At 51.6% G+C, this 26,552-nt stretch overlaps 1 protein-coding gene across 1 annotated transcript; it reads left to right on the top strand.

Annotated features, from left to right (window-relative positions):
- Nucleotides 1–1,675: 1,675 nt before the first annotated feature.
- AARS2 (alanyl-tRNA synthetase 2, mitochondrial) lies at nt 1,676–13,042 on the top strand. Its single transcript, XM_049765481.1, has 22 exons — nt 1,676–1,927; nt 3,091–3,282; nt 4,030–4,175; nt 4,368–4,535; nt 5,362–5,506; nt 6,765–6,910; nt 7,075–7,183; nt 7,466–7,504; nt 7,596–7,707; nt 7,935–8,068; nt 8,370–8,514; nt 8,768–8,940; nt 9,049–9,162; nt 9,249–9,389; nt 10,616–10,753; nt 10,840–10,949; nt 11,043–11,151; nt 11,398–11,520; nt 11,666–11,776; nt 12,273–12,356; nt 12,445–12,555; nt 12,785–13,042. Exons 1-22 carry the CDS (start codon nt 1,676–1,678, stop codon nt 12,947–12,949), a joined length of 2,967 nt encoding a protein of 988 aa, XP_049621438.1. The 3' UTR covers nt 12,950–13,042.
- The last annotated feature ends 13,510 nt before the right edge of the window (nt 13,043–26,552 follow it).

Genomic DNA, 26,552 nt, shown 5'->3' with positions numbered 1-26,552 from the left:
TATATTATATATATATAATATATATAAAGGACAAAACTCAGATACTTAAATGACTACATATACTTTGACAACATCTCTTCTCAATCTCTGTTTAATTTTACAAACCAAGAGTAAAGTACATAGTGTAAAAGCACCCTGGGAATTCCAATTGAACCCACAGTGGTCAGTATTGGCTTCCTGGTCACAGCTGCCACCAAGAAAAGACAACAGGAAGTGGAATAGATATATCTCGACCCCCCCCCCAAAATACACAAAACCAGAGGGCACTGGAAGACTTAGATAGAAATATCCACAGATCTAAGTCAATACCCTGTATCCTTTCTAACCCCTAGGCAAATTAAAAGACCACATGTGGGGCCAGAGAGATAGCATGGAGGTAAGGTATTTGTTTGCCTTGCATGTAGATTGTAGAAGGATGGTGGTTCGAGTCCCGGCTTTCCATATGGTCCCCCCAGCCTGCCAGGAGCGATTTCTGAGCGTAAAACCAGGAGTAACCCGAGCGCTGCTGGGTATGACCCCAAAACCAAATAAATAAATAAATAAATAAGACCACACGTTATGAAATATTTAGCAGTGGAGCAGTTACCATTTGACTAAATTCATGCGTCCAAGGATCTACTCAGCAACTTTGGGGGTGGAGGAAATGGTCATTTCTATTTTCCAAAGTTTACCAAGGGAAGTAGCAAATGCTTCAAACTAGCCTGACACATAGTAGGTATTCATTAAGTATTGGTTGACTGTCTCTTGAATAAATTACTTCTTGGCACTCTGCCTTTTTTCTTTCAGTCTGAAAACACGGTTATAGATGGATCAGTACCTATTTATTACAGCTACATCTACAGTCTTGAAAAATGAAAAAAAAAAAAAACTAACTACAGCTACATGGACAGCGGAGGGAGGGGCCTTGTAATTTTTGCTATTAGTGTAGTGTGCTTCAAGTGCCTTTAACAGTACTTGCACAGTCACTGTATATGCATCTATGTACAAATATATATTTGCTGGGGGACCACACCTGGAAATGCTGGAGCTACTCTTAGCTCACCACTCTGGGCTCCCTTCCAGAGGTTAAGGAATGCTAACATAACAGCGAATCCAACACCAAACAACACTTTGGGGAGGTTAGAGATGATCGGGGCTTATTCCTGCCTCTGCACTCAGGGATCATTCCTGAGGGGAACTTGGGGTCATTTGATAAACTTTATGTATGTATGTATGTATGTATGTATGTATGTATGTATGTAGTATGTATTTTAATGCTGGATGAACTAAAGGCCTACCAGACACCAGGAATCATTCCTAGGGAACTTTGGGGCCATTTGATAAACTGTATGTATGTATGTATGTATGTATGTAGTATGTATTTTAATGCTGGATGAATTAAGGGCCTACCAGACACCAGTAATCATTCTGGGGGGACTTGGGGCCATTTGATAAACTATATGTTTGTATGTATGTATGTATGTATAATTTTAACGCTGGATGGATTAAGGGCCTACCATGCCCCAGGAATCTCCTTCCCAATCATTTCCAAACAGGAGGGCAGAAGTTGCACCCACTTGTCCAGTCCTCCAGCCGCCAGGGCGGCGCTGTGCAAAGGGCCGGGCTTCCTTCCTCCCACAGGACTCTCTAGGCCGGGATGACCTTTAACCCCCTGAAGTCGCCGCCCCTAGTTAAGATGGCGGCGGCGGTGACGGTCGCGGCGGGGCAGCTGCGGCGGGCCATCCGGAGGCCGCCGCCCCCATGGCCGGGCCCAAGCCGCCGTCGAACCCACTCATCCGAGCCCCCGGCGGCTCCGCGGGCCTCGGCGGTGCGCGACGCCTTCCTGAGCTTCTTCCGGGACCGCCATGGCCACCGTCTGGTGCCCTCCGCTTCCGTGCGGCCGCGCGGGGACCCCAGCCTGCTTTTTGTCAACGCGGGAATGAACCAGGTGGGGGCGGGACCTCTCCGCTCGTGGGCGGGGCTTGTGTGGGCGGGGCTCGGGAATGGCGCGGCGGGATTGGACAGAAGAAGCGATGGGGCGGGTATTGTGGGCGTGGCCCGAGGACGATGCTGCGGGGTTGGACGGGATAAGCTTGTGGGCGGGGCCAGAGAACGGCGCTGCGGGATTGGACGAAAGAAGTTAGGGGGCGGGTCCCGAGAATGACGCTGCGGGATTGGGCAGAAGAAACGAGGGGGCGGGATTTCTAGATGTCGTCTGAGGACGGCGCTGTGGGATTGGACGGAAGAGGTTAGGGGCCGGGCCCGAGGACGGCGCTGCGGATTGGACAGAAGAAGCGAGGGGGCGGGACTCCTGGCTTTGGAGGAAGGAAGGGCTGTTGGCTGTGTTAGGGCCTCTAGCTAGACATGGCGGGAAGGTCAACCTGGAACTTCCATGGAGGGGTTGAGTCTAGGTCCACTCGTAGTAGTTGTGCTGCCGACTGTCTGGCAGTGTATGACTTCATATTTTAAAATAAACTCATTTGACTGGAGAGAGAGATAGTCCAGTGGGTTAAGGGTGCTTCCCTGGCACATGATCCATTGGGGTTCCATCCCCTATGGTCCCCCCAACCAGGAGTGACTCCTGAACACAGAGCTAGGAATAAGCCTAGAGCACTGCCAGGTGTGGTCCAAACACCAAAAATAAATAAATGAATAAATAAATAAATGGCATTGGTTAAATGTTGACTAAGCACAAGTTTCCTAAGCATTTTGCTTTGTGCATCACTTAACCCTCTCCAGACATCACTGCATTCATCTGTAAAATGGACAGGATAGTTGTTATATCCTTATTAAAAACTGACATTGATTAAAGTGCCCAGTGCATTCTGTTGTGTATCCTTGAGTAAAGAATATGACCATGCATTTTCCAGTTTTCAGCGCATTTCCTCCTCTTAACACATCTGTTAAGGTCTGCTTTATAATTTACCCCTGCGACCCCCATACAACAGATACCCTCAGAGTTCCCCATTGCCATCTTGACTAAAACTACAGTGCCTTCTCAAAGTGATGATTACGCTCCTGTCTCTGCAGCCCTCTCTGTCCTGTTCATTATATCCTCCTTCTACTAAGGGACTGGACTAGCCCCTCTCATTTTTCTCTGTGTATTTCCAGTTCAAGCCAATCTTCCTAGGTACCGTGGATCCCCGAAGCGAGATGGCGAGCTTCCGACGGGTGGCGAACAGCCAGAAATGTGTGAGGGCTGGAGGCCGTCACAGTGATCTAGAAGATGTGGGCCGGGACCTCTCCCATCATACCTTCTTTGAGATGCTTGGCAACTGGGCCTTTGGGGGGGAATATTTTAAGGTGAGTGTTTCTGGGGTGCCCCTCGAGTCAGGAAGGATCCAGGGTTATCCAAGACAACTCTTGATAGAGTCCTGGCCTCACTCCTAAAGTCTGCTTAGGTAGGTCACATACCAGACCAACGGTGCTAGAATTGGACTGTGCCTAATGGCCATCCACTGCTTGTATGAACAAATAGTCAAGTGGTGATATGAAAATACAGAGCAAAAAGTCATCCCAGGTGAAGTTTGACAGAGGGTATTTCTTGGAAGAGTTTGGGAACTTGAGAACTAGGATTTGGAAGAAGGAAGATTTCTAGGCAAGAAAAATCTCAGGACTGGGGAGATAGCTCAGAGGATTGGATGTCCCCAAGAGCATCATTGCACAGTCCCCTGAGCACCAGGGAAAACCCCCCTCAACAAATGGGGAGTATCCCCCAATACCACAGGGTATAGCACAAACAGGCCAGAAAGTTAGTACAGCAGGTAAGGCTTTGGCCTTGCTCCCTGGGTTCAATCTCTGATGCCACATAAGTTCCTTGAGCAGTGTCAGGTGTGATCCCTGAGAACAGGTGGGTAGGCCCCAACCCCCTATTCTTTATACTCCCTTTCCCATTCCCTCCACCTCATGCAAACAAACAAACCCCTCTGGACACAAGGTGGGCAGTGGAAATGGGTTGTCAGCTATCGAGGACTGAGTTCATGAGTCTTGATGAGTATGTTAGTGGGGCCCTCACTACCCTCTGTCTCCTCCCACCTGTCCCCTTTGCAGAAGGAAGCTTGCAGCATGGCTTGGGAACTGCTGACTCAGGTCTATGGGATCCCTAAAGATCGGCTCTGGGTCTCCTACTTTGGTGGTGATCCCAAGATGGGGCTTGACCCAGATGTGGAGAGCAGGGACATCTGGCTCAGCTTAGGGTGAGTCCACACCCCTCAAATCCGGGAGTTTTGTCAGCTCCCAGAGTGTGACCAACACCCTCATCAGATTCTTGGCATATGTCTGGGTACTATGAGCTCAGTCCCATTCCTCCTGTTGCTGAGCTCAAAGTGTAGGGCTGTCTACCCAATGGGATTTTTGGTCTCTCCACACACACCTGACTTCTCTCCTAGGGTTCCTGTCAGCCATGTACTTTCTCTCGGGCCACAAGATAACTTCTGGGAGATGGGGGAGACTGGCCCCTGTGGGCCTTGTACTGAGATCCACTATGATCTTGCCAGCGGGATGGGAACCCCCCAGCTGGTGGAGCTTTGGAATCTGGTCTTCATTCAGCACAATAGGTAATGGATTTCTGAAGTAAGAGGCAAGTCCCGGGCCCACACTGAGCCATCAGGAGACTTGAGTTATCTCATAGAAAAGAGAGTCTTGGGGCCGGAGAAATAGCATGGAGGTAGGGCATATTTGCCTTGCATGCAGAAGGATGGTGGTTCAAATCCTGGCATCCCAAATATGGTCCCCGGAGCCTGCCAGTTGCAATGTTTGAGCATAGAGCCAGGAGTAACCCCTGAGCGTTGGCGGGTGTGACCCAAAAACCAAAAAAAAAAAAGTAAAGAAAAAGAAAAGACAGCCTTGAAATGATGCTTTGAAACACTTTCCAGATCATTGATTTGACCCACATAGTTGAAGCTAGTCACTGCTGCTCTTTGGCCCCGAATATCTTTCAAGATGGACTTGAACTTGACTCTCACTTAAGATTTGCTGCTGGGACCAAAGAGATATGAATATAGAGGTGAAAGTGCGTGTCTTGCCTCCTCCTGATCTCTATTCGATCTCCAGCACCATGTCTGTACAACCAGGAATCACTCCAGAGTATCACCAGATGTGACTCAAGATTCAAAAAACTTTTCTAATTATTGCCAGTCAGTTTCATCCTGAAAGGGGCTGTCTAGGTCCAGCAAAGGGGGTTTGGGGGATCCAAGCAGAGGGACGAAGGCCAGCCTGATTAGAAAGGACAGGTACCAAGGCCATCACTATGCTGTTGGAGCTAGGAGTGGAGGAGATAGTTCCCTTCTGCCCCTCCCCAAAGCCCCCTTTCTCATTCCTCCACTCCTCTGGGGGCTCACCTCACCTGAAACCTTCCTTGGGCCACCCCACACTCACTTGCAGAGAAGCAGATGGAAGCCTGCAGCCACTGCCCCAGCAGCATGTGGACACAGGAATGGGCCTGGAGAGGCTGGTCACGATACTGCAGGGCAGAAAATCCACCTACGACACGGACCTCTTTTCCCCACTACTCAGCACCATACACCAGGTGAGCCCTAGGACAGCCTGTCACGAATCCAGTTCCTTTCACATGTGGGCTCCTAATGACTTTGTAGCCTCTCAGTCCTCTGCTTCTCTGAGTCAGACTTCATCTTTAAAGCAAGGATAGCATGGAGGGGCCAGAGGATAGCATGGAGATGGGGCATTTGCCTTGCATGCAGAAGGATGGTGGTTTGAATCTCAGCCACCCATATGGTCCCCAAGCCCCCCAGGAGCGATTTCTGAGCATAGAGCCAGAAATAACCCCTGAGAGTTGCCAGGTGTGACCCAAAAACCAAAACCAAAACAAGACAAATAAAGCTAGAATAGTTATTGCTTTGAACAAGCGACTTGGGAGCGTGGGGATGAGGGGCTTTGACAACCACTTCATCACACCTCGGGACTGAGTACACCTTGAGTGCTAAGGCCTGAATGCAAAATGTGAAGGAGGCTAGGGGTTGGGTCCCACTTCTCCAGGAGGCTAGGGGCTGGGTCCCACTTCTCCAGCCATGCCGATGTTGCATTAAATAATTAACGATGGTGCTGGATGGAGGTGGAGGGATTTTTCTCTGCCATCCCAGGCCACGTGGCTTTGCAATCCCCATTCAGCTGGCGGGTCCCAGGTTTAGGTGAATGGCAGCGGAATCACTCATCCAGAGACAGGCATCAGGAAGCATCAACTTTATTCATGCCCTATCCACCACATGTGTGGCCTATATCATAACCTTTTAAGCATTTGCTATTCTTAGCTAGCCCTGCGTCTTAACTCCTTTCAGCCATCTTCCCTTTGACCTCCATGCTGGCCAAAGACCAAAAAGACCCCACTCATCCCCTGGGTCAAAGGCTTTATCTACCTTTTCCAAGACCCCTCCCAGGAATGGGCGGGGTCTTGCAGGTAAGGTCAAGTTACCTAGGGAGAATGGAGGGATGAGGCTTCATCGATGCAGGGCTAGCTAAGAATGGCTGAAGGCTTGAAAGGTTATTATGTAGGCCACACATGTGGTGGATAGGGCATGAATAAAGTTGAGGCTCCCTGATGCCGATCTCTGGATGAGACTGATTCCACCGTTCACCTAAACCTGGGACCCACCAGCTGAATGGGGGTTGCGGAGCCACGTGGCCTGGGATGCCAAAGAAAGATCCCTCCATCCATCCTTCACCATCCACCACCATCGTTAATTATTTAATGCAGCATGCCCCTTTACATAGGCCTTTTAGGTTATGGTGCTAAATGCAGGGCCAGAAACCGTGTCTTCTCTGCTTTCCAGAATTGTGGTGCACCCCCTTACCTGGGACGGGTTGGGGCAGAGGACACGGGACACACAGACATGGCATACCGTGTAGTGGCCGACCACATCCGCACACTTAGTGTCTGCATCGCTGATGGTGTTTATCCCGGGATGTCGGGAGCTCCGTGAGTCAGAGTGGGGGGCCGGCTGGGGAGGGATGGAGATTGGGGTGTTTAGGGAAGGGGAAGGGGGAAGGAAAAAACTTTAGGGTGGGTTCACACATTGCCCTTGCCCCGTTCTGCTGACCACCGGTGGCAGCGGCTCACGTCTGGGCTCTGTACCCTGCCAGGCTGGTTCTCCGGCGCATCCTTCGGCGAGCCGTGCGGTTCTCTGTGGAGGTGCTGCAGGCACCACCCGGCTTTCTTGGCAGCCTGGTGCCCGCGGTGGTAGAGACTCTGGTAAGGGGAGGGCCTCTCTGCTTCTTCAAGGGTCTTCCTGGGGTCTCTGGAGCCTGCTGGGCCAGAGATGGTGCCTCTGGCATGGTCTCCCCAATGTACAGCTCAGCATCCTGTCAGCAGGCATAAGAAGCTAAGGCTGAGGGAACCTCGTAACCTGCTTCTGCCTGTGTTGCCCCCCCCCAACTCACAGGGAGACTGGCAGAGCTCCCAAGATAGAAGTTCAGAGGAGGGGGACTGACTGCTGTCCCCCTCCTCACACCTCTCCCCATCCCCATTCCACAGGGAGATGCCTACCCAGAGTTGGGGGAGAAAGCAGAGCAGGTATGTGACCCAGGCACCTGGCTGGGGGCTGCTGAACTGGGAGGACTTTGGACCCCAGCCTGGCCCCAACCCTGCTGCCTTCTCGGTGCAGATAGCCCACGTGGTGTCCGAGGATGAATCTGCCTTCCTGGCCTCCCTGCAGCGGGGCCGGCGCATCATCGACAGGACCCTGAAGCGCTTGGGGCCTTCCGACTTGTTCCCGGGTAAGTGGGAGCTTGCTTGGGTATGCCCACCCCAGAAAGGAAGGGTTCCTCTACTCCTAAAGCGATGTGCCCAGAAAGCCTCCAGGGACCCCCGAAGGTGACCCTTCTCGCCCCAGCTGCCCGATACGTGTGCAGCTGAAGTATCACAGGCCCCGTGTGTGCAGGTGTGTGCGCACACACACCTTGACCTCCTCCCCCTCGTCTCTCCTTATCTTCCTTCTTCATAGCTGAGGTGGCCTGGTCTTTGTCACTGTCTGGGAATCTGGGGATCCCCTTGGACCTGGTTGAGCTGATGCTGGAAGAGAAAGGGGCGCAACTGGATTCTGCTGGACTGGCCCGCCTGGCCCAGGAGGAGGCCCAGGTATCGGTGAACACCACCACTCCTCTCCAGTGTCCTGCTGAGCACATCCCTTCCAGGGTCTGAGCTCCTGGAGGAGGAAGTAGTTCTGCCCCAACCTCCATGGCCTCCCACAACCCTTAAAGGAACCCCAGATGCAGTGAGTTTACCAGAAGCCAAGCGGGGGTGGTCCCTCAAGGGCAGCCTGAGAAGGGGAGGCCTGGCCCTGACACATGCATGGTGGGCAGTCTGAAAGCTGGCGGGACATAGAGCAGGAAAGTCCTATGACTTCCTACTTTGCCCTTCCTCACATGTCCTCCTGCAGCGCCGCGCACAGCAGGCTGAGCCTACTCAGGAGCAGGGTCTGCAACTCGACATCCATGCGCTGGGGGAACTGCAGCGCCGAGGGGTTCCCCCAACCGATGACAGCCCCAAGTACAACTATTCTCTGCACCCTAGCAGGGGTTATGGTGAGAGCTGAACCCATCCAGATGGCCATGAGCTTGCCTGATTCAAATCCATGTGACAACCCTGCATTCCCTGGGGGGTCAATAGGTGGCATTGTGGACACACACCCCCACTGCAAGGACCTTCCCTTCCCCCTGACACACCCACCCACCCAAGCTCTTGGACTGTTGACCTCAGTGCTTCCCACCTCCACCTCCCACCCACTCGCTGGAACTCTGCCCAGGACTGATAACCACCCTTCCCCTCCACCTGCAGAGTTCAGCCCCTGCGAGGCTCGGGTGCTCCAGCTGTACACAGAGGATGGAGCAGCCGTGAACTCTGTGGGGGAAGGCCAGCGCTGTGGCCTCCTCTTGGATCGGACCAACTTCTATGCTGAACAAGGGGGTCAGGCTTCAGATAGGGGCTACCTGGTGCGGCTAGGACAGCAGGTAAGTCCACACACACCCGCAAAGACTAGCTTGTGCAGGAGGCAGCCTGGGAGGAGAGGGGCACCGAGGGGGAAGAGACTGGAAGCAGTCACTTGCGGCCTTCCTCAGGACGTGCTGTTCCCAGTGGCCCGAGCCCAGGTCTGCGGGGCCTTCATCTTGCATGAGGTGGTGGCCCCCGAGTGCCTGCAAGTGGGGGATGAGGTGCAGCTGTACGTGAACAAGGTAGAGTCATGCGAGCCCCCGCTTTCTCCTTCGCGCTCCCCTCCCTCTGCCTTCACCCAGGGTCCTGGGTGACAGAAGCTTTTCAGGCCTGGCGTCTGGGCTGCATGGAGAAGCACACGGCCACCCACCTGCTGAACTGGGCGCTGCGGCAGAACGTGGGCCCCAGCACGCAGCAGCGAGGGTCCCATCTCAGTCCCGAACGGCTGCGCTTCGATGTGGCCACCCAGGTCAGTAAGTGTGAGAAGCGAGTATGAAGAGAATGTTTGGATGGTGGGTGGGCAGAACAAGGTCTTTTCAATAGTGGGTAACGCTGAAACTTGGGGAGTACATAGTACTGAATACCCTTCTAGAGGGGTATGTGCTGTCCCTAAAATGTACCATGTTGCAAATTAGAGACGAGCATGGATGGGCAGATGGGCAATTTGCATCTTTCAAGTCCTGGGGTCTCTGTCATTCAGGCTCTGTGAGAACTGGGAGTGATGTCTTCTCCACAACTCCCATGCAGGAAGACTCAGGCCAGCCCCTCTGCATCCCTGCTGTCTCCCTCTGCCTTGCACATGGGCCAGAAGCACTCCCAAAGTACCCTTCCCCACCCTCTACATCCCCTACCATCCTGTATTTCCCTTGCTGTCAGCTGTCCCTTGTAAGTGCCCTCGGTAGAGACAGAGCCTCTTAGTCCAGTCACTTTTGGTGCCTAAAGAAAGGCCTGCCACTGCCTCTAGGCCCAGCACCGTGGTAGCTTTCAAAGGAAGACAACTGCCTGCTCCACTGATGTTTTAACAAGGGCTGGGGATGTGCTTGGCACTATAGCACATGCCTTGGAACCTGGAATGATAGTATAGTGGCATGGCGTCTGCTTGCACACACACAACCACCCCAGGTTCGATCTCCGGCACCCTATAGGGTCCCCAAGTACTGCCAGGAATAAATACTGAGCATAGAGCCAGGAGTATCTCTCCTCTCTTCTCTCTCTCTCCCCTCCTCCTCCTCCCCCTCCTCTTCCTCCTCTTCTCCTCTCCCCCCTTCTCTCCCCCTCCTCACCCTCCTCTCTTTTTCCTCTCCTCTCTCCCCTCTCTCTCATCTTGCGGAGTCCCTAAGCTCTACCCCCAACACAACTCAAAGTAAACATTTTCTCTTTTGCTTGAAAGCTACATCTAGCAGTGCGCAGGGGTTACTTCTGTGGGCTCAGGGAAACTGTATGGGGTGTCAGGGATTGAATTTAGGTCAGCCACATGTAAGGCAAGCACCATACTAGCTGTACTCTCTCTGGCCCCCCAAAAAATGTATTTTAATTTACCATCACCCAGTCTCAAACACACACACATTTATTAGGCAGAGGTGCCAATACTTCCAGAAACCAGACACTTGGGCTCTGAGGGGCTTCATACACTACTTGCACACTTGGGGCTACCTGGCATCTGACCCATCCTTCCTATCTCCCACCTATCCATAGGCCCCCTTAAGTCCAGAACAGCTCCGAGCAGTAGAGGGCACCGTACGCCAGGCTGTGGAGCAGGATGAAGCCGTGTACACAGAAGAAGTGTCCCTGGCGCTCACTGCCAATGTCCCAGGCCTGCGCTTCCTGGATGAGGTGAGAGCTCTGGGGGGTCCCCCGTGGTGAATGTCACCAGCCCGCTCCAGCCAATGTACAGACAGACCATGGGCTCTCACCCTCAGGTGTACCCAGATCCTGTGCGGGTGGTATCAGTGGGGGTTCCTGTGGCACAAGCCCTGGACGTGACCTCACAGGCAGCCATGGAGACTTCTGTGGAGCTGTGCTGTGGCACGTGAGTCACTCTGTCTACCTGGGGCTCAAGGGAAGGTGCCTGATGCTGTTGTCACCCTTCTGTTCCCTGACTTCCAGTTCCTTCTGTTCGCAGGCACCTGCTCCGCACCGGGGCCATAGGGGACCTGGTCATCACAGGGGAACGACCGCTCACCAAGGGCATCACTCGTCTGCTGGCGGTCACAGGGGAGCAGGCCCAGCAGGTGTCTGAACCACAGGGGCCCCAAGGCCACTGGGTGTAGTCCAAAGAGAGGAAATGGGGGGAACACCGGGGCTCAGGGTACCCATGCTTGGTCCCACTGCCGGCTGATGCCCATGTCAGGATTACTGAATATCTTGGGCTAACTGTTCAGGGTCTCTTGTTGGGCCCTGACCAGTGTTGCTTTGAGGGCTCCTGTCCTGGGAGAACAAACCAGACTGTCCTGACATCCTGCTCTCTCTCCCTGCAGGCCCGAGAGGTGGGCCAGAGCCTGGCCCAGGAGGTGGAGGCAGCCGCCGAGCGACTGAGTCGGGGCAGCCAGGATGTGGCGCAGGCACAGCGGCTGTCCAAGGACATAGGCCGACTCACTGATGTGAGGACCCCCCACTCCAGCCTGTCCCCACCTTCCCCATAGTTGCCACAGGGCTCCCCCAACTGCCCCCTACCCCCAGTGGCTGTGCTGGGTGGGATCCAGGCCTGTGTGGAGGGCCAGGGTTGAAAGCCGGCTTCTGGCCTAGGCAGTGGACACAGCCCTGATGCCTCAGTGGCAGCGGCGGGAGCTGCAGACCACCCTGAAGACGCTGCAGAGGAAAGCCAACACCGCTGTCCGGAAGCTGGAAGTGGGCCAGGTTAGCACCCCAAAATCAGTGAGCGTCCTGGAGAGCAGAATAGAGAAGCCCTAGGAATAGCATGGGGGGTAGGGGCAGCAGCCTCTCCTGCCTGACGTCAAGCCAAGCAGGGCAACACCTGGCCACCTCCTGGCCCTCCTGCCCCCATTCTGGCTCAGCCTCCCTCCTGGAAGCCATCGTGATGAGCCATTCAGACCTAATGGCTCCCCACTGTAGCGTCTCCTCCTCCCGCCCCTTCCGGCCATCTGTGCTCCATCATGGGGCTGCTCATTTACTCTGGCCTATTTGTGGGGGCCTAGAACTGTGACAAAGAGGAAAAGAAAGACAGATAGGAGAAACTGAGGTCACCTCAGATGAACTCATGCACCCCTACTCAAGACTGATGGTCACACACTGCCAGGAAGATGAGGAGTGGAGGGCGCCTGTGGCTGGGGCTTAGTGCAGAACTGGGGCCTCGGGCCTCCCAGGCTGACCCCTCCACTGTCCCGACCCCCAGGCTGCACTGAAGACCCAGGAACTGCTGAAGCGGCATTCAGAGGGGCCCTTGATTGTGGACACAGTCCCCACCGAGTCCCTCTCAGTGAGTTCCGGGGCAGGAAAGCCCTATGGGAGACGGCGGGGGTCTGGGGATCCTCGTGGTCACTCACGAGTGGATCTCCCTCACCCAGGTGCTGGTGAAGGTGGTTCGGCAGCTGTGTGAGCAGGTTCCCCACACCTCCGTGCTGCTACTCAGCCCCCAGCCTTTGGGGCATGTGCTGTGTGCCTGCCAGGTGGCTCAGGTGAGAGGGTGGGAGGGTAGCCCCACTCTGCCATCTTCACACACACACACACACACACACACACTTGCATGCATGTTCATATGCACACAAACTCCCACCAATCACTGACCTCCACGCGCAGCCCTGCCCTCTCCTGTGCACTGCCTGCCCAGCATCCACTTACAGGTATCTGGAGCAGAGGGCAGGGCAAGCCGCTCTTTGTCACTGCCCCTGCTGCTTCTGTCCCCAGGGTGCCACGCCAGCCTTCACCGCAGAGGCCTGGGCACTGGCTGTGTGCCGCCACATGGGAGGCAAGGCCTGGGGCTCTCGCATAGTGGCCCAGGGCACCGGAAGCACCTCTGACCTGGAAGCTGCCCTGAGCACAGCACGAGCCTATGCCCTCAACCAGCTCTGACCCAGGCTCCCCTCTGAACTTTGATGGCTAAAGACATGGGGGGACAGGGGCCAGAGTTGTACAAGCGCTAGCCTAGGATGGACCGCGGTTCTATCCCCTTGGCATCCCATATGGTCCCCTCAAGCCAGGAGTGATATCTGAGCGCATAACCAGGAGTAACCCCTGAGCGTCAGCGGGTGTGACCCCCCCACCCCCCGCCAAAAAAAAGCATGCGGGGACAGTGCTGGTAGCAGGAGCCCTGTAGGAGCCTGAGCAGCCCCTGAGCCTGGAGCCCGGGACTTGTGGCTGGAATGTCAGCGGCACTGAGCTGAAGAAAGCAGTCCTAGGCCAAGGCTGCCTGCAAAGAAGTTGTGGACTGGGAACTGCAGAAAAGGGCGAAGACACATCCCTTCCCCTCCCCCATCTGTGACTGTGAGGACACAGACTGTCAGGCTGTGATTGTTCATTAAAAAGTATTTCAGGGTGGGGCCGGAGAGATATCATGGAGGTAAGGCGTTTACTTTTCATGCAGAAGGTCATTGGTTCGAATCCCGGCATCTCATATGGTCCCCTGTGCCTGCCAGGAGCAATTTCTGAGCACGGAGCCAGGAAAAACCTCTGAACACTGCCGGGTGTGACCCCAAAACCACAAAAAAAAAAAAAAAAAAAAAAGCATTACAGGGGCAGGGAGGTAGGGCGTTTGCCTTTCATCAGAAGGACGGTGCTTTGAATCCCGGCATCCCATCTGGTCCCCTAAGCCTGCCAGGAGTAACCCCTGAGTGCTGCCGGGTGTGACCCAAAAACCAAAAAATAAATAAAAAGTTACTTCAGAAAGGATGCTCTAGATGATTCTTTTGCTTTGTGAAAGTAGACCTTCCATTCCCAGCCACCAGACTGTCCATCTCATTAAACAGGAAAACCTTGAATATCCAGAAATGAGCCACCCATAATGCCACAAATGCCCAAAAGACTGTGAGACCTGTCCACCCACCCCAAAGGGCATCCCTGCCACCAGGATGGATTCTCCTGGCTATCCCTTATTAACAGTGATGCCCTTGGTGGGGTTCACACACTGGGACTGTTGGCACCTCCCTTGTGGTGAGCAGGTCACACTGGGATTTGAAGTCGGGACCTTGCACTTGCTGCACAGGTGCTTTAAGCTTGAGTCATCTTCAGGCCCCACCAGTGACTGAAGGTTCTGCCAGTTTGGAGATGAACCGAGCCAGAATCCACTCACCAATTGCTCCGTCTATGGTGGGAACCCAGCAGACAAGCATCTCTGCCCCTGTGGAGCTTAATTTCCAGTGGTGAGACAATCTACCAAAATAAAAGAATCCTGCAGCAGCCAGCAGTGAGCAATGAGGCCTGCAGAAGCCTGTGTCAGGAAAGTAAGGAAGCATCTTGTGGACATAAGGGGAAGGCGGAAGGCCATGCCTTTAAGTAGAATGAAATGGCACAGCCTGGGGCCGGTGGCAGAGCCGTAGCACAGTGGGTAGGGTGTTTGCCTTACACATAGCTGACCTGGACTGACCTGGGTTCGATCCCTGGCATTCAATATGGTCCCTGAAGCCTGCCAAGAATTATTTCTGAGCGGGCCCGGAGAGATAGCACAGCGGCGTTTGCCTTGCAAGCAGCCGATCCAGGACCAAAGGTGGTTGGTTCGAATCCCGGTGTCCCATATGGTCCCCTGAGCCTGCCAGGAGCTATTTCTGAGCAGACAGCCAGGAGTAACCCCTGAGCACCGCCGGGTGTGGCCCAAAAACCAAAAAAAAAAAGAATTATTTCTGAGCACAGAGCTGGAGTAACCCCTGAGTGCCACTGGATGTGGCCCAAAAACCAAAAAGGGGGGGAAAAGGCACAACCACTAGGAGGGGCAGGCAGTGTGGGAAGAGAGGGGGAGCACACTTCAGTGAAACTGGTGGCAGAGCCCCTGAAAATGGGCAGCTCAGCAGACAGCCTGTCCTATCCAGAGATAGACACTGGCCCACACCAGACGCTGGAGCTCCACCACTGTCCCCAAATGGCTGCTCAATGAAGAGAAGGGCCACGGGGGACCCATCTTCAAGTCCAGGGCTCCCACAATGTGAGGCATCTAATTAAAGTTAGTGGAGCGAAGCTGGCCCTTCTGCTCACTCCAGTGACTAGTTGGTGAGTCACCAGGGAGGGCTGGAAGGGCCCCCGGTTTCCTAAATGCTTGCTTGGCCCCATGGAATTGGAAAACTCCTTGAGGGGCTCAGCCATATAGGCAGTGCCATGTTTTGGGGGAGGGGGGGTCCCACCACAAACCTTTTACAGGGACACTAAAGTACGGAGTTGGGTGCCCCCCACATACACTTGTTTTGTTTGGGGGCCGTCCCTTTGATGCTCAGGTGTTACTCCTGGTTCTGAACTCAGAAATCACTCTTGGCTGGCTAGAGGATCATAGCAAAGATGCCAAAGTTTAAGCCCAGGTCAGCCACTTGCAAGGCAAATGCCCTACCTACTGGGTTATGGCTACGGCTGTCCATAACACCTTTAAACTCACATTAAAGAAGGTTAACTGACTCGGTACCTGATTGCCTCGAAATCAAAGCTAAATTCTGTTTCCAGGCTGCATTTCCCATTTCTCTAGGAGCTCCCCTCTCCTTGGCAGGCCCCCTTTTTCTGCTCTTTAGCCCATCCTCCCAGTCTGGGCTCACCCTGCAAAGCAGGAACAACAGAACTCTGGGGAGAGGGCACTCTGCCCCCCTCTTTCCATAAGGGACCCCGCGGAACTTTACCCTGGACTATCTCCCTGTCCATCACTCAAGGTACCAAGAAGGAACAGATTCCCCATGCCAGAGTTCCTCTCTACTAGATCTCACCCACCACATAAGCCCAAAACCCAGATCATGGCCCCAGGCCAGGCTTCCCCAAACCCACACCGCACCTAGCACTGAAAATGCCTAAGGCAGGATCTGGGGCGCCCCCAACCCCAAGCATGTCAGGGCAGCGGGTGTCCACTATAGGAGCTTGCGGGAGGGGGCGGGGAATGGAACTCGGAGGCGGGGAAAGACGCACAGTAAGTACGCAAGTACTTTGGGGCCACCCCTGGCAACCTGGCGCGTTCCTAACTACCAGGCCGGAGCGAGTCCTGGGGGAAGGTGAAAGCAGACAAGGGCAGGTGAGACTTCTAGGAGTGAGATGGGCTTCAACACTCCACCTTGGGCTTCCTCTCGAACTGATCTCTCCCGGCCCACACACCTGCTGCCGGGGGTCACAGTCTTGGCACCAGGTTTCATTTCTGAGGGTACCTCTGGAGGACCCTTTCCTCCATCCTTTGGACCCGTACACCCACCTCCCCTACTGCTAGAGTAAGGGGGGGAGGACTAGGAGCCAGGGAGGGATAATGATCATCTGTAGGACCTGGAGGAGGGAAGAAATTCCGAACCAAGAGTTCTAATCTCATCAGAAAGGCCCATCCCCTCTTTTCCTACCCCACTCCTGCAGGCTGCAGTCCCTAAAGGAGGTCCGGAAGCTTCTGGACTTCTTTATCTCACAGGGCATGGTTTCCCTTGGTTACCAAGGGCCCCTTTGCCCTCTGTGGAAGCGGGAGGGACTCTCTGGCCTTTGGAGCAGAGATTCCCCACTGAGCTGCTCAGCATGCCAGGGAGGGCTTGGAGCAATGCTTGAGTCTTTTCAAGACCACAGCTCAGTGGGCAAGAGTTGGGTGGAGGGGGCTTGGTTGGGATAAGTCTGAAACCTCCCTGGCCAAAGGCAAGTCTGCTGCTCCTGTTCTGTGAGGAGAAGAAACCATCACAAACCAGATAGAATGAGACTTGGTGTGCCTGACAGAAATCAGAAAGAGGGGTCAGAGCGATAGTGCTGTGAGTGGGGCTCTTGCCTTGCACACAGCAGATCTTGGTTTGCTCTCTACATCCCATATGATTCCCTGAGGAATCTAGGGGAGATCTCTCAACGCAACCAAGTGTGGAGAAGTCAGACAGAGCATAAACAAAATGGTGCCAAAAAGTTAGTACAGTGAGCAGTATGGTTGGCTTCTAGGTGGCTGACCCAGGCTCGATCCCAGAATCCCATATGGTCCTGGCCAAGGAGGATCCCTGAGAACAGAACCAGGAGTGAGCCCTGAGCACCACTGGGTATGGCCCAGAAACAAACAAAAAAAAGGAAATCAGGAAGAATATAGACAAAAGCCCAGTCCCCTGAGGACAGATACTTGGGGTGGGCTCACCTTAGGAGTACATCTTGGGGTGAATAGGCAGAGTACTGGTCTTACAAGGGCTAGGGGTTCCAGTTGGTCAGCTAAGAGGCCAGTATATGGAGCCACCAAAGGGCAGTGATGAGCCAGAAAGATTTAGAAGCTACCTACCCCCATGTGGAAAGTAAGAGCTGAGGGCCCAGAGTGGACAGACTCTTGGGACTGAGGAGGAGGGAGAAGGTGTGAGGCTGCCCCTAAGCTGGGCTGTGCTTATGGACCGCCATCATACTGGGAAGAAGCAGAGAAGCCCGAGGAGGCATAATTCCTGGGACCAATACTGTCACACTCTGAGGCAGGACCCCTTGCGGGGAGGGAGCCTAAGCAATTTAGGAGTTAACTGGAGCTTCACCCTGGTGAGCAGAGCCAAGCTGAGTAGTCATGAGCCAGAGACCTAGGTAGGTTTGATGGGAACGGACTGTGAGTGAATGGGGTGCAGCTTGAGAAGCCAGCCCCAATATCTAGTTATTTGCTATGGTTAATAGAAATAAAGGAGAGTGTTCAGGCCAGAGCAGTAGTACAATGTGTAGGCCTTGCATATGACTGACCTCCCATATGGTCCCCTGATTCCTGCCAGGAGTGATTCCTGAGTGCAGAGCCAGGAGTAAGCCCTGAGCACTGCTGGATATGATCCAAAAAGAAAAAAGAAAAAAAGTAAAGAAAAGGAGAGCATGGAGCAGGCATGATTCCAAACTCAAATGACTATTCCTTGCTCACTAACCCTGTTACTTGCTTTGTGATAATAGTGGTCATGACCATGATAATCTGCCATGATCAGTGTAAATATTAATATACATCTGTAGAGATGGAACTGGAAGCTCTGAGCATCCTCCTGATAATACCTGATACCCATCTTGGTGGGCAGACTTCAGTCCCAGCTCTGGAAGAAATCTCTCTCTCTTGTGCACCCTTAGCTGACTCTGCTCCAAAATGGAAACCATTCATGACTATGCCCATTTTTATCCTAAAGACATAGAGTGGTTAGTGTCATACCCATGGCCTCACAGATGCTATGGGGCAGAGTAGGTATTGGTTTATGTATTTAATAGGGGTCACGATCAGTGGTGCTTGTGGGGTTTGTGTGTGTATCATTCTGAGGATCGAACTCAGGGCCTCGAACATGCTAAGCCAAGTGCTCTACCATTTGAGCCATCACCCAAGCCAGATCAGAGAGTTGACCTTAGGCAGGATCACTCCTTGTCCAGCTGCAACACTGCCTCCTACTGTGCACAGGCAATTGAAAGCTGAAAACAAACAGGAGCTATATATAGGCAAGGACCTGGTTTCCAGAACACTTGTCAACGAGACCCGAGCGATCCAAAATGAGGACAACCTAGGCCAAACTGGGACACTGCGTTGCATTTTATGATCTGTGCTTGGGATCATAGGCAGAGGAACTGACCACCAAACCCTATGAGTTAGGAACAAAATGTGAACCTGATCCCGAGAATGGCTGTTAGAGGAGAAGGCTAGGCCTCTTAGGAAGCCAGATATCCTAGAGATATTGTCTGTGAAAGCTGACAGGCTCCCACACTGGCACCTTGAGAGGACAGGGCACCAGGCACGTCTCCCCACTTTCCCCAGCAGGAACACCAGGAGAGAGGCTCCTCCCAGGAGTCCTGCCTTCTCCCTAGAGTGTCAAAAAGATGCCTTGCCAGGGAAAGAAACCAGATGAGTTTTTGTTTTGTTTTGTTTGAGGGGGAGTGGGTGGCTATGCTTATGGCTTATTCCTGGCTTTGTATTCAGGGGTTACTCCAGGCAGTACTCAGGGATCCTATGTGGTAACAAGTCACATGCAAGGCAAAAGCCTTGATGTCTGTATTATCCCTTTAGACACAGGACTAGAATCTTACACACACTTCTAGTCCTTTAAATTTGCATTCTCTATTGCCCCAGAGCTCCCCAGAGAAAGAAGTTTCTAGAAAAGGTGGTTACTGGGGCTGGAGAGATAGCACAGCGGTAAGGCATTTGCCTTGCATGCAGAAGGATGATGGTTCAAATCCCAGCATCCCATATGGTCCCCCAAGTCTGCAGGAGGCAATTTCTGAGCATAGAGCCAGGAGTAACCCCTGAGCGCTGTTGGGTGTGACCCAAAAACCAAAAAAAACAAAAAGGAAAAAGAAAAAGTGGATACTGTATGTTGCCCTCTCTGGGTCCTTGTGTACTTAAACTCTGAGAAGGTATTTCATACTTTTTTTTTTTTTAAGTTTTATACATTTGGGACCTGAGAGTCAACTCAACTCAATGGACTAAAAGCACTAGTGGGCATGCACAGGGACTTAGGGTCAAACTTCAGCAATATATGGCCTCCTGAGTCCTATCAGGTATGGCCTCAGTGGCCCTCAGAACTTTTGAAAAGGCTTCCTTACACACACACACACACACACACACACACACACACACACACACACACACACACAAGTTTAACCTTGCTGTATGTATCAGTATATATTTAATAATTACTATGCTTTTTTGCTTAAAAATAATGAAATGCTGGGCTGGAGCATAGTAGGGTGTTTGCCTTGCATGCAGCTGACCTGGGAAGGACCCAGGTCTGATCCCTAGCATTCCATATGGTTCCCCAAGCTTGTGAGGAGCAGTTTCAGTATGCAGAGCCAGGAGTAACCCCTGAGTGCCTTCAGGTGTGGCCCAAAAACCAAAATTAAACAAATAAATAATGAAATGGGACCTGAAGTAATAGCACAGAGGTAGAGCATTTGCCTTGCATGCAGCTGACCCAGGTTCCTTCCCCGGGTTTGTTCCTCCAAGCCCAGCAGGAGCGATTTCTGAGTGCAGAGTCAGGAGTAACAAAACAAAAATCAAATAAATAAATAAGAATGAAATGTAGGGGCTGGAGAGATAGCACAGAGGTAAGGCATTTGCCTTGCATGCAGGACAGTGGTTTGAATCCCAGCATCCCATATGGTCCCCGAGCCTGCCAGGAGCGATTTCTGAGCATAGAGCCAGGAGTAATCCTGAGCACTGCTGAGTGTGGCCCCAAAACCAAAAAACAAAAATTACAAACAAGAAAAAAAAAAAGCAAAGACACACACATATATATGTATACATACATATATATAATATATATATATATATATTGGTTTTGGGGCTACACCTGGTGATGCTCAGGGGTTACTCCTGGCTATGCGCTCAGAAATCACTCCTGGTTAGGGGACCATATGGGACACTGGGGGAATCAAACCTGTTCATTCTAGATTAGCCAAGGCAAACACCCTACCGCTGTACCACTGCTCCGGCCCCAAAGAGACATGTTTTCAAAAAACACCTCAGTGTTAACAGACTGATGTCAACCCACATACACAAATATAATACTAAGATACCGTTCCTAGAACTAAGGATACAACTCAGTAGTAGAGAACATTGCCTTACCTGTGGGAGTCCCTGGCACTGCCAAACAAACAAGAGAGTCAGTATTCCATTAAACAAAGGTGGAGGGAATGGACACACAGTGTAGGAGATATGTTGAAATATGTGCATGAAGCTCATCAATAGTGTTGTAAATCAAAAAATAAAGTAAAATCCAAAGAATTAAAAAGAAAATCAGTCGTTTGTTATGTTAGACTGGGAGATCACTCACGATGAGGAAACTTGCTTTGCATACACAAGAACCCAAAGTCAAACCCTGGCACTATATGACCTTCCTCACAGTACAGTTAGCTCAGTATCACTAGGAATGATCCCAGATCCCTTGAAAACTGCTTGGAGGACTCCCAAAACAAAATTAAATTATAATATATAGGGCCAGGAAGATGCTTAGGGGGCTAGACACAGCCTTTACATGAAGGAAACTTTACATGAAAGAATCTACCTGAAGAGGCCTTTAATGTAACCCCAAGTTCAGTAGATTCAAACATCAAAAAATAAAATGTGGCTTTTGTTTTGAAGCCACATCCAGTGGTGTTCAGGGTTTACTCCAAGGTTTTGCACTCAGGGATCCCTCTGGGAGGATCAGGGATCATATGGGATGCTGGGAATAGGGCCTGGGTCAGTCGTGTTCAAGGCAAACGTCCTACCTGCTGTACTATCTATCTCTCCGGTCCCTATATATAAATACATTTTTAAAAACACACATTTAGGGGCCAGAGAGAAAACATTTGGAGCTGAGACTTTTCCTTGGAAAAATTCTCTGTGACTGGCAATAATCTGCTTACCAAAAATATTTTGTAATGCCTATTTTTAAAAACTCAAGAAGTGATTAAGTGGAAATTTCAGCTGTGTCCTTGTGAGTTTCAGCACTGACATGAGACCATGTGAGTGGGGGACTTCAGTGAATCTGGCAGGCTGTAAGGGAAAGATGTGTTGGGGTGAGGGGGGGTCTTTGACATCAGCTATTCTGAAGAGTGGGGGATTTAAGACCTCAGGAGGAGGCGCTGGAAAGGAGTATGGCGATTGCCTTGCACAGTCTGGTTCAACACCCAGCAACACATATGGTTCCCCAAGTACCCTCCGGAGTGATATCTGAGCACAGCCAGTTGTGGCTCAAATGTTCCCCAAAATAAATAATTATTTTTAACATCTCAGGAATAGAACTGGAGAGAGAGAGGGGAGAGAGAGAGAGGGGAGAGAGAGAGAGAAGAGAGAGAGAGAGGAGAGAGAGAGAGAGAGAGAGAGAGAGAGAGAGAGAGAGAGAGAGAGAGAGAGAGAGAGAGAGAGAGAGAGAGAGAGAGAGAGAACACGAAAATTACACAAGTTGCACATGGCTAACCCAGGTTCAATCCTCTCTGATCTGAGCCTGCCAGGAATGATTCCAAAGAGTGCAGAGCTAGAAGTAACCCCTAGGTGGGGGCCGGAGCTGTGGCACAAGGACGCCTAGGACTAACCTAGGACGGACCTTGGTTGGATCCCCCAGCATACCATATGGCCACCCAAGCCAGGAGTGATTTCTGAGCACAAAACCAGGAGGAACCCCTGAGCATCACCAGGTGTGGCCCCAAAAATAAATAACCCATAAGTAGCACCACATGTGACCCAAAAACCAAAGGAAAAACAATACCCAGGGATTAATGCCAGCCTATTCCACACCTCGTCCCAGAGGTGGAACCAACATGTTGCTCCCAGGGGCTCTCGAGGTGGGGTGTGAGTAATGCCCCTGGAGCTGGCTCCATGGCAACACCCACCGGAGAACTGGGGCTCCCTCTGCCATGCTGGGGCTTGCTCCCCTGGGGGTGGCCCTCAGGTGTCTGAGACTTCTACAGCCAAGTAATAAACCTGCCTGCTGGAGGCCAGATCTTTAAGGGAGCCCAGACTTGATGCTCGCAGGAGTAGGGCTGGCTTGTGGTCTCTGTCCCTGTCCTATTGCCCAAGCTGCCAGGTCTCTCTTCTCACAACCTAAAATCCAAAGCCTTCACAAAGCAGGAGAGCTGCAGACATCCCCACACGCGCTCCGTGTGCCATCACTGCCACTGAAATAGTATCTCAGAGGACTCTCCCCAAAGCCCACAGAGCAAAGTAATGGCATCCGGTTTTATGGATCAGGAAACTGAATCTCAGAGAGGTTGAATAACTTGACCAAGGTCACACTGCGGCTTCACGGAAATATCCACTGGTCATTCCACAACTCTAGCAAATGCAGTTTGTGAATTTGTATAAGGATTTGACAAATACATCTCTTCCCCATACTGCTCTCTCTCTCTCTCTCTCTCTCTCTCTCTCTCTCTCTCTCTCTCTCTCTGCGCCAAGCTCTCCCTCCTTGAGATACTAGATGGCTGGGGAGCTCCATCTGGTCCCCTCCATCTGCCAAGGACACCTTGGCTGGCTCAGAATGTCCCTTCCCACAGGTCACTGCACAGGGCCCAGAGCAGGGAGCAAAATGGAGGAGAACTGCCATGCTGCCGGCAGCCTCCGGGCAGGGCACAGACAGCAAGGGTGCAGGAAGGGACACACGCACTGTCCCCAGACACATGTTCTCTCTTGCTTTCAGCCCCAGATTTAGCTGCCTTTCCACCTCCCACGCTTTCTTCTGTCTTCCAGAATGTCAGAAGACAGGCAGAACTAGGAAGATGCCATGGGAAAGCTGAAGGGAGAAGGTGGGCAGCTTAGAGGAGAAGAGAAGATAATGTTGACTATTGTGCAGAACAGAATTCTGGCTCCCTCTCCTTCCCACCCTGCACTGTGCAGAAAAGACCCCGGCCTCAAGTGGCTATTGAACCATTGGTTGGTTTGGGGACCAACCCAGCAGGGCTCAGGGCTTACTCCTGGCTCTGCATTCAGGGATCACTCCTGGAACCGTATGGGGTGAATAAATCAAACTCAGGTCAGCTGTGTGTAAAGTAAGCAACCTCACTGCTGTGCTACCTCTCAGGTCCCCTGAACTATCAGACATTTTTTTATTTGCTTTGGTGGTGCTTCAGGGACTTTATGGGATTTCAGTGATTAAAACCCAAGTCATCACTTGCAAAAACAACTGTACAAAAAAAAATAAAACCTGTACTTTTTCTCTATCCCCAAAAGCCATCTATTTTAAAGGCTGATATGAAAAGTATATAGTTAATCCTTGATTGTTTTGATTTGGGTAATGAAGGTGGGAGTCACACATCCAGTGATGCTCAGGGGTTCTTCCTGGCTCTTTGGTCAGAGATCTCTCCCAGGAGTGCTTGGTGAAAGACCATATGCAGTTTGGGAAATAAAACCTAGGGAGCTGTCTCCCTGGCCCTGGAACCTTTCCATGACAACCCCTATGAGGATGAAGGCACTTAAGGTAATGGGAGATATTAAAAGGGGAAATAACTTGAACACCCTTGACTCCAGAAGGCAAGGACATAGAGGGAAAGAACTAGAGAGATTTGCAAGAAAAAGCTGGCAGGAAGTAACAGGAAACAGTGGTCAGGGTTCAAGGGCCTCTAATAATTGGTGGTGTAGAGGAATGTTATATTATAGCTTTATATCCACAGAGTCAACAACACTGGAAGTAGGAGATAGAAGTTATAACCAGCAAACTTCAAAATGTGGGGGCAAGCGATAATACTTTTCTTGCACACTGTAGACCTGGGTTCAATCCCCAGCATCTTATACAGTCCCACAAACACCACCGGGAGTGATTCCTGAGTCAAGAGCCCAGAGCAACCCCTGAATACCACTGGATATAGACCAAAAATAAAACAAAACAAAAAAAGTGCTTATCAGGGATGCAGTCTGGAGGATGGGGGATGGGGACTAGGGACACTGGGGAAGAAAGTTGATACAGTGATGGGGCTGGTGCAGAATATAATACGTCTAAAACTTATTATGAATAACTTTGTAAATCATGGTGTCTTAATTTAAAAAAATGAGGAGGGGCCGGAGAGATAGTATGGAGGTAAGGCGTTTGCCTTGCATGCAGAAGGTCAGTGGTTCAAATCCCAGCATCCCATATGGTCCCCCGAGCCTGCCAGGAGTGATTTCTGAGCATAGAGCCAGGAGTAACCCCTGAGTGCTGCTGGTATGACCCAAAAACCAAAAAAAAAAAAAAAGAGAGAGAGAGAGAGAGAGAAGGAAGGGAGGAAAGGGAAGAGAAGAGGAGGAGAGGAAAGGAGAGGGGAGGGAAAAGAACAGGTACCAGATTTTAGTAACAGCTGGTGGGTTTTAAGGTCAGATGAACAATTAAGACCTCAAGATCTTTAGATTGGGGCTGGAGAGATAGCGCAGAGGTAGGGCATTTGCCTTGCATGCAGAAGGATGGTGGTTCGAATTCTGGCAACCTATATGGTCCCCCGAGCCTGCCAGGAGCGATTTCTGAGCGTAGAGCCAGAAGTAACCACTGAGCATCGCTGGGTGTGACCCAAAAAAACAAAAAAAGTTTAATGCTTGCACTTTTTTTTGTTTGTTTGTTTTTGGGTCACCACCTGGCAGCACTCAGGGGTTACTCCTGATTCTACGCTCAGAAATTGCCCCTGGCAGGCACGGGGGACCATATGGGATGCCGGGATTCACCTTCCTTCTGCATGGAAGGCAGATGTCTTACCTCCAGGCTATCTCTCCAGCTCCACGCTTGCACATTTAAATGATAAGATTGTGAGCAAAGCAATAGTGCAGAAGGAGTAGGGCATTTGCCTTGCATAAGGCTGACCCATAACAATCCCTGATATCCCACATGGTCGCTCAAGCACCATCTAGAAGTAATTCTTGAGAACTGAGCCAAAGTAACCCCTGAGCATTGCCAGGTGTGTGGCCCAAAAAACAAGCAAAAAAGATAAGATTTAGGACTGTTAGACTGGTTTTTCCTATAAGTGCAACTCTAGGATAAAGTTTAAATTATAAATCAAGCATATAGTGATTAAATAAAACATAACATGGAGTTGGAGAGATAATACTGCGGGTAATGTAATTGCCTTGCATATAGCTGACCCAGGTTTGATTTGTTTTGTTTTGTTTTGTTTTGGGGCCACACCCAGTGATGCTCAGGGGTTACTCCTGGCTATGCACTCAAAAATCGCTCCTGGCTTGGGGGACCATATGGGACTCCGGGGGATAGAACCTCGGTCCATCCTATGTCACCACATGCAAGGTAAACGCCCTACTGCTGTGCCACTGCTCCGGCCCCTCACCTAGGTTTAAAACCCAGGATCCCATATGGCCCCTGAAGGCCCCAGGCATGATTTCTGAGTACAGAGCCAGGAATAAGCCCTGGACACCACCGGAGATGGCCCTCCAAAAATCCCCCAAACCCAAAACCCCACAAAAACAGGGGCCATAGTGATAGCACAGCGGTAGAGTGTTTGCCTTGCATTCTGCCAATCCAGGACAGACCTGGATTCGATCACCAGCATCCCTATGGTCCCCTGAGCCTGCAGAGCCTCCCCTAAACACAGAGCCAGGAGTAACCCCTGAGCATTGCTAGTGTGGCCCCAAAACCAAAACAAATAAATAAAACAAGAAAAACCCCACAAAAAACAAATAACAATACAAATGCAACTGTTAGGGGCCAGGTATGATAGCTCGATGGGCTAAAGAACATGTTTTTCATGTGGGAGATCCAGATCTTTGCCATCCCCGAAACCCCAGAAATGGTCTCATTTCACTTTGGGTGTAATATTATATTTATATCTACTTATCCCATTCATCTTGCTGGGTTGTGATCTCCTCAGCTCACAGAAGAGGGTCCGTAACATGCCCAGAACCACACAGCTAGTTATGAGCTTTGCACCTTCACCTTTACCCCACAAATAAACCGCTAGATAATGCAGCTGGTGAATGCACCTGTCTGGCATGTCTGAGACCAAGTGTGTGACTCCTTAGAGCCACTCAACTACTGCCCAGGTGAGCCACCTGAACTGCCAAGGGTATATCCACCACAACTAAGGAGTATGCTAGCACTACACCCAAATGTGCACACCACACCCCAAGTCACTGCGACAGCATCTACCTCTCCCCATCTTCTCTTGCTCCAGATGC

Source organism: Suncus etruscus, chromosome 18, assembly GCF_024139225.1.
Source record: "Suncus etruscus isolate mSunEtr1 chromosome 18, mSunEtr1.pri.cur, whole genome shotgun sequence".
Taxonomy (NCBI): domain Eukaryota; kingdom Metazoa; phylum Chordata; class Mammalia; order Eulipotyphla; family Soricidae; genus Suncus; species Suncus etruscus.
Note: the sequence above shows the minus strand (reverse complement) of the source record. Positions and strands in the feature narration are given on the sequence as shown.

What these genes read in the sequence shown, in the direction of transcription:
- AARS2 (XM_049765481.1), top strand. Translation starts at nt 1,676, where the DNA reads ATGGCGGCGGCGGTGACGGTCGCGGCGGGGCAGCTGCGGCGGGCCATC. An exon ending in CCCGGGATGTCGGGAGCTCC is followed by an intron (nt 6,911 to 7,074) that starts GTGAGTCAGAGT and finishes GTACCCTGCCAG; the next exon opens with GCTGGTTCTCCGGCGCATCC. An exon ending in GTGGAGCTGTGCTGTGGCAC is followed by an intron (nt 10,950 to 11,042) that starts GTGAGTCACTCT and finishes TTCTGTTCGCAG; the next exon opens with GCACCTGCTCCGCACCGGGG.